This window comes from Carcharhinus amblyrhynchos, chromosome 4 (assembly GCF_965287045.1).
Source record: "Carcharhinus amblyrhynchos chromosome 4, sCarAmb.v2.hapA, whole genome shotgun sequence".
NCBI lineage: Eukaryota > Metazoa > Chordata > Chondrichthyes > Carcharhiniformes > Carcharhinidae > Carcharhinus > Carcharhinus amblyrhynchos.
Window position 1 is genome coordinate 61,913,734 of NC_137327.1, and position 16,166 is coordinate 61,929,899.

At 42.9% G+C, this 16,166-nt stretch overlaps 1 protein-coding gene across 1 annotated transcript in view; it reads right to left on the minus strand.

Moving 5' to 3' along the window:
* Nucleotides 1–10,920: 10,920 nt before the first annotated feature.
* Nucleotides 10,921–16,166, minus strand: part of LOC145342067 (aspartate aminotransferase, mitochondrial-like) — a 37,175-nt gene continuing 31,929 nt past the window's right edge. Inside the window, exons 9-10 of the mRNA XM_080187268.1 lie at nt 15,046–15,196; nt 10,921–12,184 (exon numbers count right to left, since the gene is read on the minus strand). Of these exons, the coding sequence (XP_080043394.1) occupies nt 12,062–12,184; nt 15,046–15,196 (274 nt within the window). The 3' untranslated portion in view covers nt 10,921–12,061. The remainder of the gene's footprint in view (nt 12,185–15,045; nt 15,197–16,166) is intronic.

The window sequence follows — 16,166 nt, forward strand, 5'->3', positions numbered from 1 at the left end:
ATGTTGTTTCTCTCTTCAAGAAAGGAAATAGGAATGACCCTGGTAATTATAGGCCAGTTAGCCTTACTTCAGTGGTCGGTAAGTTAATGGAAAGGGTCCTGAGAGATAGGATTTATGACCATTTGGAAAGATTCAGTTTAATCTGGGATAATCAGCACGGTTTCGTGAGGGGTAAGTCCTGCCTCACAAATTTGATTGAATCCTTTGAGGAGGTACTAAGTGTGTGGACAAAGGTAGAGCAGTTGATGTAGTATACATGGATTTTAGTAAGGCATTTGATAAGGTTCTCCATGGTAGGCTCATGAAGAAGATAAGGATGTGTGGGATAGAAGGAAATTTGGCCAATTGGATAAGTAACTGGCTGTCTCATAGAAGACAGAGGGTGGTGGTGGAAGGAAAATTTTCTGACCAGAGGCCAATTACCAGCGGTGTACCACAGGGGTCAGTGCTGGGTCCTCTGCTATTTGTGATTTTTATCAATGACTTGGAAGAGAGGGCTGAAGGGTGGGTTAGTAAATTTGCTGATGACACCAAGATTGGTGGAGTAGTGGTTGAGGTGGAGGGCTCTTGCAGGCTGCAAAGAGACATTGATGGGATGCAGAGCTGGGCCAAAAAGTGGCAGATGGAGTTTAACCCTGATAAATGTGAGTTGATTCATTTTGGTAGGACAAACTTGAATGTGGATTACAGGGTCAATGGCAGGGTTCTGAGGAATGTGAAGGAACAGAGAGATCTTGGGGTTCATATCCACAGATCTCTGAAGGTTGCCACTCAAGTGGATAGAGCCATGAAGAAGGCTTATAGTATGTTAGCATTCATTAAGAGGGGGTTTGAGTTTAAGAGCTGTGGGGTTATGCTGCAACTATACTGACGTTGGTGAGACCACATTTGGAATAATGTGATCAGTTCTGGTCACCTCACTATAAGAAGGATGTGGAAGCATTGGGGAGAGTGCACAGGAGATTTACCAGGATGCTGCCTGGTTTGGGGAGTAGGTCTTATGAGGAAAGGTTGAGGGAGCTGGGGCTTTTCTCTTTGGAGTGGAGGAGGATGAGAGGTGACTTAATAGAGGTTTAGAAGATGATGAAAGGGATTGATAGAGTGGATGTGTAGAGACTATTTCCTCGGGTGGATGTAACTAGGGGGCATAACTATAAGGTTCATGGTGGGAGATATAGGAGGACGACCGAGGTAGATTCTTTACTCAGAGAGTGGTTGGGGTGTGGAATGCATTGCCTGCTGTGATAGTGGAGTCGGACACTTTAGGAACTTTCAAGTGGTTATTGGATAGGCACATGGAGCACACCAGAATGATAGAGAGGGGATAGCTTGATCTTGGGATTGGACATAGCTCGGCACAACATTGAAGGCCGAAGGGCCTGTACTATGCTGTAATGTTCTATATTCTATATTCTATATAGAGGATGTCACAGTCCCAGTATTACAGGACAAGATTGTAATCAACACCATTATTACAGAATAGCCCTGTAACTGGTATGTTTTCAGTATTAAATGAGAACATTGGAACAGTAGAAGGCCATTTTGCCTTAAGTCTGTCCCACCATTCATTCAATCATGGCTAATCTGCATTTTAACTCTATCCATCCACTTTGCCTGCCTAACTTTGCTGAGCAACAGTCTGTAAATCTCAGTTTGGAATTTTTCCATTGACCCTGTTGATAGTTTATTTGAGAAGCAAGTTTCTCATTTTCACCAGCTTTTGTGTGAAGTATGTAGTTCACCCTTACCTTCCCGGGGCAATTTTGAAAAGAAAAAGATATTCATTTATGGGATGTGGGCATGCTAGCTGGGCCATCCCTATTTGCTACTGGGTGACTTGCTATGCAATTTCAAAGGCCAGTTTAAAATCCATATTAATCTGGAGTTACAGGTAGGCCAAACAAGTAAGGATGGTAGATTTCCCTCTTGAAAGGGCATTAGTGAACCCTATGGGTTGTTAATGACAATCATCATGTGACTTCTAATTCCAGATCTTCGTTGAATTCAAATTTCACCAAATGCATTACTCTGTGTCCCTGAATTACTATCCAGCAACAATACCACTATTCCACCACCTCCCCTAATTAGGGATAGGCAAGTAAATGTTGGTCGAGCCACTGACACCCATATCTCATGGAAAAAACCATCAGTGAATACATTTAAGACTGGGATACACTGATTGTTAGTCTCTCAGGGAATCAAGGGAAATGGGAAGCAGGTGTGAAAGTGAAGTTGAAACCCAAGATGAGCAATGATTATATTGAATGGCGGACTAGACTCAATGGGCCGTACAAAACTCCCCTGCTCCTATCTCTTGTGTTCTTGTGGGAGGAGTCTATTGAACTGTATAATCAGGGAGGACTTATTCGGATTGTACAATGATTGGGAGAGAGAACAGACACCAATCCAGACACATTTACATGGTGAAACCAGGGGACCAGACCTTGACTTGGATATCTGAGTGTTGGATCCATCTTCTAAATACAGATGAATTGCTGGGGCCAGGAAGAGAAAATCTGCACTCCTGTTTTCCTATTGTCACCTTCTGTATTCAGTTATCACCTTGCCATCCACAGCAACATTGACTGGCAGGGAGGTGCTGGTGGGCCATGAGAAGAAAGATAAAGGAATTACAAATGGGAGTGGGACTCTTCTTAAGGTACACAACTTCTCTTGCCTCACCTCCCAAAAACAGAGCCCACATGCTGCCTCCTGTCCTGTGGCAGAGTCTGCCCCTGCACGGGTGCACTTGGAGAAGTCTTAGGCAGATACTTCACAGGCTCCAAATCCCAGAGGACATCCATTCAGACATAGCCCTCAGAGCAATGGAGCAAGCAGCCTGCCTCTAGCTCTACTGAAGCCATGTGGATAACGCTAAATAGGAAAAATAGAAACCAGTAAAGGAAGACTTAGAATCATAGAATCCCTACACTGTAGAAGGAGGCCATTTGGCCCATCAAGCCTGCACAAATGACAATTCCACCCAGACCCTATCCCCATAACCTCACGGATTTACCCTGCTAATCCCACAACACTAAGGGACAATTTGGCGTGGCTAATCAATCTAACTTTTCATTTATTGTTGTCACATGCGTTAGCATACAGTGAAAAGCATTGCTTCTTGCAAACTATACAAAGCATGCCATTCACAGAGAAGGAAATGAGAGAGTGCAGAATGTAGTGGTTCAGTCATCGCTAGGGTGTAGGGAAAGATCAACTTAATGCAAGGTCCATGCAAAAGTCTGATGGCAGCAGGGAAGAAGCTGTTCTTGAGTTGGTTGGTACGTGACCTCAAACTTCTGTATCTTCTTTCCGATGGAAGGTGAAAGAGAGAATGTCCAGTGTGCATGGGGTCCTTATTTATGCTGGCTGCTTTTCTGAGGCAGCAGGAAGTGAAGACAGAGTCAATGGATGGGAGGCTGGTTTGCATGATGGATTGGGCTACATTCACGATCTTTTGTAGTTTCTTGCAGTCTTGGGCAGAGCAGGAACCATACCAACATAAGAACATAAGAAATAGGAGCAGGAGTAGGCCATCTGGCCCTTCGAGCCTGCCCCGCCATTCAATAAGATCATGGCTGATCTGTCGTGGCTCAGTTCCACTTTCCCGCCCTCTCCCCATAACCCTTAATCCCCTCTCTTATCAAAAACCCATCAACCCACGTCTTAAAAATATTTAGCGAGGCAGCCTCCACCACTTCAACGGGCAGAGAATTCCAGAGATTCACCACCCTTTGAGTGAAGAAGTTCCTCCTCAACTCCGTTCTAAACCGCCCCCCCTTTATCTTGAGGCTGTGCCCCCTAGTCCTACTGTCTTTTTTGAGCGGGAAGAGTCTCTCCACCTCTATCCTATCCATCCCATTCATCATCTTATACGTCTCAATGAGATCTCCCCTCATTCTTCTAAACTCTAACGAGTACAAGCCTAGTTTATTCAGCCTCTCCTCATAGCTCAACCCCCTCAACTCCGGTATCAGCCTAGTAAACCTCCTCTGCACTCCCTCCAAGGCCAAAATATCCTTGCGCAGGTGCGGCGCCCAAAACTGCACACAGTACTCCAGCTGCGGCCTCACCAATGCCCTATACAGCTGCAGCAAGACCTCCCTACTTTTATATTCAATCCTCCTCGCTATGAAGGCCAGCATCCCATTCGCCTTCCTGACCACCTGCTGCACCTGCAGGCTGGGTTTTTGCGACTCATGCACAAGGACCCCGAGGTCCCTCCAAGCTGTGATATAACCAGAAAGAAGGCTTTCTATGGTGCATCTGTAAAATTTGATGAGAATCATAGCTAACATGCTAAATTTTGTTAACTCACACATCTTTGGACTGTGGGAAGAAACCAGAGCATCCAGAAGAAACCCATTTCATTGTTGCAAAAGGGGATTAACTTGAGTATTTGTAGCATTGTCAAGGGAGTGCAGCCAGAGTCAAGTGTGTGACACCACGGGTGGCACAGCTGCAGAGGAAAGGAGAAAGAATGAAAGAGTAATAGTGATAGGGGATTTGATAGTGAGGGCATCAGACAGGTCTTTCTGTGGCTGTAAATATGACTCCAATATGGTGTGTTGCCTCTTTGACTAGTGAGAGCAACATTCACAACCTTTTGGAGTTTGTGATCTTGATCAGAGCAGGAGCCATACCAAGCTGATACATCCAGAACAGATACTATGGTGCCTCTGTAAAAGTTGGTGAGAGTCATAAAGGACATGCTGAATTTCCTTAACCTCATGAGAAAGTAGAGGCTTTGATGGGCTTTCTTAATGATAGCTTTGACATGGAGGCATTAGGACAAATTGTTGATCTGGACATCTAAAAACTTGACCATTTTCACTTCATCCCATTGATATAGACAGGGGCATGTCCTCCATTACACTTGCTGAAGTCGATGACTATCGCCTTTGTTTTACTGACATTGAGGAAGAGATTATTGTCATCACGCCAATTTACCAGATTCTCTTTCCTGTACTCCAGCTCATCACTGTTTGAGATCTGATCCACTACGGTGGTACCGTCAGCAAACTTGAAAATCGATTTGGAGGAAAATTTTGCCATAGTCGTAGGTGTATAAGGAGTATAATACGGGGCTGAGGACACAGCTTGTGGCGCATCAATGTTGAGGATGATCGTGGAGGAGGATCGTGGATAAGCAACAAGCTTATCCTTACTGTCTTTAGCCTAGGATCCGGTCGCAGAGGGAGGATCCGAGCCTCAGGCCATTAGGTGTAGAGATGAGTTTTGTTGGAATAATGGTGAAAGCTGTATTCAATAAGTAACAATTTATAAGACGTAAGAGCCTTTGTTATCCAGGTGTTCCAGGGTCGAGTGTAGGGCCAGGGAGAAGATGTCTGCTGTAGACCTGTTGTGACAATAGGTGAACTGTAATGGATCCAGGCAGTCAGGGAGACTGTAACTGATTCATGCCATGACCAATCTTTCGAAGCACTTCTTCATGATGCATGTCAGAGCCACCTGGTGATAATCATTAAGGAATGCTGCCTGGCTTTTCTTTGGTACTGGGATGATGGTTGTCTTTTTGAAGCAGGTAGGGCCTAAACTAAAATAGTTGCTACAGAAAAAAAGTATGTCGACTGTTTGTGTATTGCTACAAAAAATACTTTGAAAATTTTCATCTTACACTTATCTGCACACTCCACAAGTACCCAGTCTACTTCAGATTACCCTGGAAGGGAAAAATATCTCAAAAAATTTGAGCAACGAATTTCACATTGCTACTATGCAACAGCAAACTAAGTGGTCAGCATGGTGGCAGAGTGGTGAGCACTGATGCCTCACAGCGCCAGGGACCCAGGTTCTGTCTGCATGGAATTTGCATGTATCTGCGTGGATTTTTTCCGGGTGCTCTGGTTTCCTCCCACAGTTCAAAAATGTACATGTTACATGGATATGCCCAGCTAAATTTGCAGGGGTTACGGGAGTTGGACCAGGGTGTGGGCCTGGCTAAGATGCTCTTTCAGAGAGTTGGTGCAGACTTGACAGGCCAAAAGGCCTCTATGTCTGCAATGTTGAGGTTCGATGTATTTTAAGTGGTATTTGCCACCAAGAGGCTGTTGCCATAAAGTCAAATAGACATCCTGCTTATCACACAAATGGGTAATGTGGTACATGAATTTTAGTGCCAGTGTGATGCTAGGTACATAGGTTGCATGGCCCAAAGAATAGCATATCAAGTCAAACAGCATGTCCCTTCTGCAATATGCAATGGGCAAGTACAGACCATTACCAACCATGCTTGCAAAACTCAAAATAGTTTCCAACAGCAGAGGTGATTCTACAATTGGGCAAAGTTTACTTAGTAATCCTCATGTGCTAAGGATTACACTATAACCAATTTCAGATTGCCAGTTGGGCTTGTAGTGTGGTACATTTGCATATACTAAAAGCTACTTATATTAATACATAGGCCCCTGTTCTTTTCAAACAGGAAGAACATGTACACATGTGCCTGTTTCAACTAAACAAAATAAGTTACAACCATTCACTGATTCATTCCCCAGGGCAATGCTTTTACCAATATGTTCAAGCTGCCTGGTTTAAATTTTAAACAATGCTCAGTAGTTCTCTGTCAGTCACTATTAGTTGATGCATTCACTATGGCTACACCTCTAACAATAAGAGCCTACTTGCCAACCAATAAGCATCCTGTTCTCACCGAATAAATTGTTGTTTTGCCCTTATACTAGTTTGCTTGGTGTCCCCGAGATGAAAACATTTAATGTTTCTTTTTTCAGCAGTCCTCAACTTTTGTACGATCAAACATTTCCACTTTGTATTCAGCATGACTTACTCAGGTGCAGTGCATGATGGTTATGTCCAGGAGCCTGGGCTATTATCTGGAGGTGTGACTTCAAAAATCACACCATGGCATCTAGGCAACTTAATTTCAGTATAATTTGGCCTCTCTAATTTGCTGACTGTTGCTAATAAAGTGTGCACATGAGCATCAGATGGGCTGTCCTTTAGTTGAATAACCTTGACAATTAACAGTCCAAATGTGACAGTTTAAATTACTTTAGAATCCAATTTCCAGCTACAGTAAGACCTTGCATTTTGAACCCATCCTATGCTAACATTGATTTATTTGCAAGTTGTTTATTCTTTGGAACCTGTTGCTCCACTTCATAACAGTATTTCTGTTTTTATGTTGTCATCGTGTTGTGTCATCTCTGCCATTAGTTCATTGTTTAATGTTGGTCGGATGTCAGATCCAGTGACCTGATTGGCATTATTGTGAAGAAAGCAAGGAATTTGACTACGCTCCAGGAAGTTTGATTTTTTTTAACACCTCCAAGTTCTGAAGAAAGGATAATCTAAATTAATTTTTTTTGCAAACTGAAAGTTGAAGGCTGGGCTGCTCATTTCTGTAAAAAGGTCAATTTTCTAACTCTGCACGCTGATTTTAGAGGCACAGAAGCCATTTTAAAGTCTGAGGGGGAGATAGGCATTTGCTTCCATACGTAGGCAAAATTGCTTTCCTTGTTTAGATTAAAAAAAACAAGGGCAACATTAATTACCCTTCAGGAGGCTGACTCATTGAGTCCCCAAGTCTGGCCCTTGTTCGAGTCTGCAGCAGATGAGACAGCATCACCAGCAGTTTTTTTAAAAATTCATCCAAATTCAGTGGGAAGAACATAGAACATAGAACATAGAACATTACAGCGCAGAACAGGCCCTTCGGCCCACGATGTTGCGCCGACCAGTTACAAAAACAATGACCCACTAGCCTATACCAATCCCTTTTCGTCCATAAACCTATCCAGAGATCTCTTAAACGCCCCCAAACTAGACGCATTTACAACTGCAGCAGGCAGGGCATTCCAATCCCTCACCACCCGCTGGGTAAAGAACCTACCCCTGACATCCGTCCTGTAGCTACCCCCCCTTAATTTAAAGCCATGCCCCCTCGTGCTAGCTTTCTCCATCCGAGGAAAAAGGCTATCACTATCTACCCTATCTAAACCTCTAATCATCTTATATGTTTCAATAAGATCCCCTCTTAGCCGCCTTCTTTCCAACGAAAACAACCCTAGATCCCTCAGTCTCTCCTCATAGGACCTCCCCACCATACCAGGCAACATCCTAGTAAACCTCCTCTGCACCCTCTCCAACGCCTCCACATCCTTCTTGTAATGCGGGGACCAGAACTGCACACAGTACTCCAAGTGCGGCCGCACCAGAGTAGTGTACAGTTGCAACATTACACTGCGACTCCTAAATTCAATCCCCCTACCAATAAACGCCAAGACACCGTACGCCTTCTTGACAACCTTATCTACTTGATTCCCAACTTTCAGGGATCTATGTACACACACACCTAGATCCCTCTGTTCATCCACACCTTTAACACCTCCAAGTTCTGAAGAAAGGATAATCTAAATTAATTTTTTTTGCAAACTGAAAGTTGAAGGCTGGGCTGCTCATTTCTGTAAAAAGGTCAATTTTCTAACTCTGCACGCTGATTTTAGAGGCACAGAAGCCATTTTAAAGTCTGAGGGGGAGAAAGCAAGGTCTTCCCCAGTTCAACATCCTCAATATTGAAGTGCTAAATCATTCAAAGCCACCTTCACGGAAAGGCTTTTGGGATGCGCTCAAAGCATTCTTGAAGAGGTTAAACGTCTCCATGGTCAAATGGGAGAAGTTTTGAACAGAGACAGTGAGGGACATGCAGAAAGGTGGTAATGTAAAAATCTCCAAGCAACACATAACTGACCTTCCAAGCCATACTTGCCCACATGTTACCAGGAAAATGGATGAAGGGAAGATGGTGGATGTTGTCCACCTGGATTTCAGCAAGGCCTTTAACAAGGTCCCTCATGGGAGGTTAATTAGGAAGGTTCAGTCACTAGGTATACATGGGAAGGTAGTAAATTGGATTAGACACTGGCTCAATGGAGGAAGCCAGAGAGTGGTTGTGGGGGATGGCTTCTCTAAATGGAGGTCTATGACTAGTGGTGTGCCGCAGGGATCAGTGCTGGGTCCACTGTTGTTTGTCATCTGTATCAATGATCTGGATGATAATGTGGTAAATTGGATCAGCAAATTTGCTGATGATACAAAGATTTGAGGTGTAGTGGACAGTGAGGAAAGTTTTCAAAGATGTGAGCCAACTAGAAAAATGGGCTGAAAAATGGTAAATGGAATTTAACGCAGACAAGTGTGAGGTATTGCACTTTGGAAGGACAAACCAAAGTAGATCGTACAGGCTAAATGGTAGGACTCTGAAGAGTACAGTTGAACAGAGGGATCTGGGAATACAGGTACAGAATTCCCTAAAAGTGACGTCACAGGTGGCTAGGGTTGTAAAGAGTGCTTTTGGTACACTGGCCTTTATAAATCAGAGTACTGAGTATAAAAATTGGAGTGTTTTGGTAAGGTTGTATAAGGCATTGGTGAGGCCGAATTTAGAGTATTGTGCACAGTTTTGGTCACATAGTTACAGGAAGGATGTAAATAAGTCGATTTTCTCAGCCGCAGAGGTCACTGAGTTATTGGGTTGAGCAGCCAGTTGAGGTACAGTAAATCCTCACTGAAAGTTGTTTCTTACATTTGTGACTAAATGAAATGACTTTTAATGACTCTTATGGTAACCCTGATTCAATGTTAAAGTGAACATTTCCTGGTTGTAAAAACAAATGTACAAGTTGAGAAGGTTCACAAGGATGTTGCCAGGACTTGAGAAGCTGAGGTACAGAGAGAGATTGAATAGGTTAGGACTTTATTCCCTGGGGCGTAGAAGAATGAGGGGGGATATGATTTTGATGGGTAGAGATAGAGTGAATGCAAGCAGGCTTTTTCCACTGAGGCTAGAAGAGAAAAAAACCAGAGGGCATGGGTTAAGGGTGAAAGGAGAAAAGTTTAAAGGGAATATTAGGGGGGGGCTTCTTCACACAGAGAGTGGTGGGAGTGTGGAATGAGCTGCTGGATAAAGTGGTTAAATGCGGGGTCACTTTTAACATTTCAGAAAAACTTGGACGAGTTCATGGATGAGAGGGGTGTGGAGGGATATGGTCCAAGTGCAGGTCAGTGGGACTAGGCAAAAAATGGTTCGGCACAGACAAGGGCCAAAAGGCCTGTTTTCTGAACTGTAATTTTCTATGGTTCTATGTGGCAGAGTCCAGAGACTGCGCATTTGACTTTTCAGCCATTTCATAAACTATCACGCCAGAGTGGAAAGAAGTGATCCCCAAACCTGAGTGACTGCCCAAGAAAAACCTGTGCGTCTTACCCAATTTGAATTTATACAGTATTTTGGTTATACTTGATTAGCTATTTTATCTTGCAAGTTATTTGAGCTGGAAATCCAGAGTGCTACACATGTATGGTATAGAATATCAACTTGTACATTTGTTTTTACAACCAGGAAATGTTCACTTTAACATTGAATCATGGGTTACCATAAGAATCATTAAAAGTCATTTCATTTAGTCACAAATGTAAGAAACAACTTTGTGAGGATTTACTGTACCTCAACTGGCTGCTCAATCCAATAACTCAGTGACCTCTGCGGCTGAGAAAATTGACTTAAATGGAAAGTCTCTGACCAAAAAGGTGTCACTTTTCCTTGTATAGTTTAGGGTGAACAGAGTCTGCCCTCAGCATAACTTTCCCTTGCTAAGGCTGGGATACACACATTTTTGGTATCCCAAGGATCAAGAGATATGTGGAATGGGCAAGGAGAGCCCAAGATCAACCATGATCATATTGAATGATAGAGCAGACTTGTATGGATTTTTCCTGCTCCTATTTCTTTTATGTTGTTCCATTTTGTAGATGCATTTAAAGACAACACATGTAATGTTGTTGCCACTACCGCCATCCTCACACAAGATTTAAACCATCAGCAGCAAGATACAAACACAATAAAACTGTACAGAATTGAAGAAACACAAGGAAATAAAGTTGTTATTGTTAGTTTAAGTAATTATTTTATTGATCCATTGAGTACAAGTTTGTAAGACCCTAGGTTATACTTTATAAACACAATTTATGAACCTGCAGCAAAACTAAGCTTACTACCACAGCACTGTAACACCTGGCTGGAACAGCCCTTCAATTTTCAAATACCGCCTGTGACTAAGCTGCCCCTTGGTAAATATGGGGTCAAACATTAAAAGAAGTGCAATGGTGAACAGAACACTTCAGCCAATTGTAACCACCCCCCCCCACCCCACTAAATAAAATCAATGGACAATGAAAGTAACCTGTTCTAGCATGATAAGTCTGCTGCAGTCCCAGACTACAACCCTCACACAGCATGATTACAAGATTTCAGGCCAATCTTAGAATGACAAAACACTTCTTTCTGACAATCATGACCGATATCAATTTAACAAATATGGGGCTAAGCAACCAGCTTCAAGAGTGTACTAGGCTCAAAGCATGTGACTGTTGCATCTACTTACGACTGGATTCACTGCTTAGAACATCTGAACTTTCCACTAATAAAGCACATGGAGTGAGGCAAGGTGCAAGATGACAATACTGACTGCTGACGGCATGTAAGTTGTTACACTCGAAATGCAGGTGCAACAACAGAATTAGTGCAGGTCGACTGAAAACAGATGGATGATCAATTGATTTACTGAGGGCTGTGAGAAAGAAAATGTGAGGAGGATAGAAAGGGGGAGTGTTGCAAGTTCCCAGAGGGCAGGGGCTTTGTGTAGAAAAGTAGCAGAGGGAAACATGAACTTTTTCATTTGTACAAACCTAAACCTTCAAGGAAGAGTAAGAAGCAGATACTTTGGTCAGCCAAATTTACAAGTTTCAAAGCAGACTTTAGACAGTATGAAAAATCTCAATTTTCTCAATGGCAGAGGAAAATGATACCTCAGAGGCTGATCCTGTGTACTCTGATAACTTAAACTCCCCAGAAGATGGAAGGTTTATTCCCTATACTCAGACTGGATGTTTTCACAATTAATGTCCACCACACAATAAACAACATATCTCATTGCTACATTCTGTACAAATATTCCTGTTCCTGGCTGTGGTTGGAAGCTGTGTTTCTCCTCCCTCGGGTCTTCCCCCTTTCATGGGTACTTTATTTGGAGACTTTGTGGATAGCATGTGCAAGATACCCCACATTGGCAGAGGTGACTCCAGCAACCGAAATTCGACCATCCTTGGTCATGTAGATGGAGAATTCCTTCGTCAGACGCTCTACCTGCAGTAAGAAATGAAATACAAATGAATTCCATTAAGCTATGCCTCTTGAGTAATAGAAAATAAACATAGAATTGTATGCAACTTTCTGAATGAATACAGCTCCAAGGCAATGAGTTAAATATGAGATACAGTACCAGGATTTGGGTATCCCCATGATGTGAGTAACTCAGATCCCCCATGCCTTCTTGTAACTGAATAGGAACACACTGCAAAAATCGTAACCCAAGCCTTTTATTCTCTGCAAACCCCTTTAATACTTGAACAAATCAACCCTGTAGCTTCTCAAGAATTGAGATTGGGATAAATTCTAAAAATATTTGTTAAATGCTTGCAGGATCTGGGAGGAATTAGTAAGGGAACTGGGATCAGAGAAATGGAAATATGGTCTAGGGGTTTATGAGCATCGAAAAGGATCTTGGAGCATAGTGTTTGCTTGGAGGGGATGCACTAAGGGAGTAGCGGGCTCCATGGTCCAGCAGGATTGGGGAAAGGTTGGGGTGGAGGGCCGGGTATAGCAGTCTGCTTTGGCACCGGAGGGGAGCTAGAGAGAGGAAGGGAGGGGAGCTAGAGAGGGGAAGGGAGGGGAGCTAGAGAGAGGAAGGGAGGGGAGCTAGAGAGAGGAAGGGAGGGGAGCTAGAGAGAGGAAGGGAGGGGAGCTAGAGAGAGGAAGGGAGGGGAGCTAGAGAGAGGAAAGGAGGGGAGCTAGAGAGAGGAAAGGAGGGGAGGTCAGACTGCCTTAAGCCACCTTTCCTAACACTGTGTTTCCATCCATTTGTCTCTACTCCTGGTCAATTTGAAGCCTTCATCGGGCACTCAAAACATTCCTACCCAGACCCCACATTGCATCCTCACCATCAGCACTGCCTACACAGGTGAGTGACCAAAAAGGAAATTCCAGTCTTGGGGATCAAACTTGTATTTTTTAAACCGTCAACAAAGATCTTTGGTGCAATTAAAAAGATTAAGGTGAGGGGACAGATACAAATGGGTCCAGACAGGCAATCTTTTCATACAGAGGGTGGTAAGTGTCTGGAACAAGCTGCCAGAGATAGTAGTAGAGGTGGGTACAATTTTGTCTTTTAAAAAGCATTTAGAGAGTTACATGGGTAAGATGGGTGTAGCGGGATATGGGCCAAATGCGGGCAGCTGGGACTAGCTGGGTTTAAATAAAAGGGCATGGACAAGTTGGGCCAAACGGCCTGTTTCCATGCTGTAAAACTCTGACTCTATCTCAAGCACTGTTGTACAGTACTCGTAGCAATTGTTGATCAAATTATATCAAAGTTTCTATTTTTCTGAATGAAAGCTTTGAAAATCCATTGCCTTGTTTAAGGATCTTCCAAAGAAAGTGCACAACATGTAAAGCTATTGCACATGATACATTCTGGAAACTGATTGTACATCCTGAGCATGGTCTAACTGCAGAGTGTTTGTTAGTTTTATCCAGATACAGTGATACAAATGTCCAGTTAAAATCCAAGTCTTGAAGTAATAAAATTAAGACACAAGAAACAATTCAGTACGGAAATAATAAAATTACTAAAAATATATCAGAATTTTAAAGTTTTATTTAAAACCTTATTTTGAGCATTTGAAATCTCAGAAAATGCAAGATTCTTTTATAAAAACACATTGAACCATTTGACAGTATAATGCTCACATATTTTATCACTATAAATGTCTAATGAATTTCTATTAGAAATATTTACATATGTATTCACAATACTAAATACTGACTCCAAATTGTGACTGTAGCCAGGAAGTGAGGGACATGTGCAAAAGGTTTAAGGGGTAGTGTTGTGGTCTACACCTGACTCTAGATCACTGGAGTGGCCCAGCACACACTATTTAACTGTAAAGTAATAACTCAGTACAATTCATGTTGCTTGCACCCAAAAAAAATCCAATGACTGCACAACTGCAGCTATTTAAACCTTGGTTAGGCTGCATTTGGAATAGTGTGTGTAGTTCTGGTCACCACACTACCAGAAGGATGTTGAAGCTTTGGACAGAATGCAAAGAAGGTTCACCAGGATGTTGCCTGGTCTCGAGGGCATTGGCTACGAGGATAGGTTAGATAAACTAGCATCGTTTTCACTGGAAAGACGGAGGCTGAGGGGAGGCCTCAGAGGTCTACAAAATCATGACAGGCTTAGACAGGGTGGATAGTCAGAGGCTTTTTCCAAGGAAGAAAACGTCAATTACAAAAGGGCACAGGTTCAAGGTGAGAGGGGAAAAAGTTTAAGGGAAATGTAAGGGTAAAATTTTTCACGCTGAGTGGTGGGTGCCTGGAATGCGCTGTCAGAGGTGTTGGTGGAAAGCAGGCACATTCGCAACTCAGAAGAGGCATCCCAATGAGGACATGAATAACGAGGGAATAGAGGAATACAAACAAAGGGCAGGAGGTTTTTTTTAGTTTAGTTAGGACATCATGATTGGCACGGGCTTGGAAGGCTGAAGGCCTGTTCCATTGCTGCACTTTTCTTTGTTCTTTACACCTGATCTCCCCATCTTCTGCTCTTCTCAATGTACTTCTGAAGTTAAGACAATCAATGGGCATTGAATAACAGCACAAACATGCATTGGACTTTGTCCCAGTATCAGGTCCGTGCCTCTACTTCTGATCTCAGTCACAGAAATGTCAGCATTCAGCTTGACAAGAGAAGGTCGCCATTCTACCTCAATTCAACATGAACTGCCAGCTCCATAGGCCTCTCCCCCCACCTCAGTGGTTGGTAGAATGGCCCCATGCCATATCCACTGTTTGCACACTCTCCCGCCACAGCTCATGCCCTGGGAAACGTGTGATCAGTATTATTAAAGATTACTCCTCTGACTGAATAGCTGTTTTTGAATTACCTGTTCTGGTTTCAGGCCTGTGAAACAAAACATTCCAATCTGGTCGGTGATGTGTTGCCAGTTATGGATTGAGCCTTCTTTCTTCAGATTTGATACCAGCTGCTCTCTCATACTAATGATGCGGTTTGCCATTCCCTTCACCTCCTCTAGCCTGGCCAGGGGTAAGACAAAAAGGATAATTCTTACAATAGACTTCCTTCTGCTATAGAAGAGATGACATTAAATTTTTGGGGGAAATCTGCTCAAGGTGAGAGATGCCAGTGCTGGAGAATAAACACTTTCCAGTTCAGGCACCCTACACAAGAATCAAACACTCCCAAACTTAGATAAAGTATTGGTTTAACGTGAAACTCTCACAACCTTGTCTCAACACATTGAAGTTTGAAACTAAGACAATCAGTGCAAAATCAGTTGTAGGCTGTGGGACTCAGTTTATGACCAAGAGATAGTGATTTTGATTCAACCAATTTTAGACTTTGAGTGAAGTAAATTATTGCATCAATCTGCCCACAAGACAGAACCATCTACATTTACTCCATTCTTTACCACTGCTATTATTAGCTTATATTTGTACAATTTCAAAATGTCAGCAAACATGTTTAAAAGCAGCATTAGCAAGGAAGAGTGTAATAGCAATTAATTTCCAATGTGTTCTCAAGGACTGGTGCTGCATGACAGAACTGACCTAGTGTGGTAATAGGGGGAATTGAGTTTGTGTAATTGAGAGAGGTATGCAAACATGTTGGAACAGCAAACTTTGTCCTCTTACTAAATGAGCATCAACTGCCAATGTGGGGAAATATAGGCTCAAGGTGACCACAGAAAGTCTCTCAACCTGATGCACAGACTTCTGAAAGGCTCTCACTGGATTTACTGTGTTTATAATCCTTCAGTTGGTCAAGCTGATAAACACATGGACAATATTGGAATAGTTTAGATTAGATAGGCTTTAGATTGGTTTCACAGGTCGGCACATCAAGGGCCAAAGGGTCTGTACTGTGCTGTAATGTTCTATATAAGTTAGGGGCAATGAACATGCACCAGGCCTTGTTATGTTGTTGACACACAACGGAAGGGAATCATGCAGCACAGGAGTCCATTCACCCATCGTCTCTGTGCAG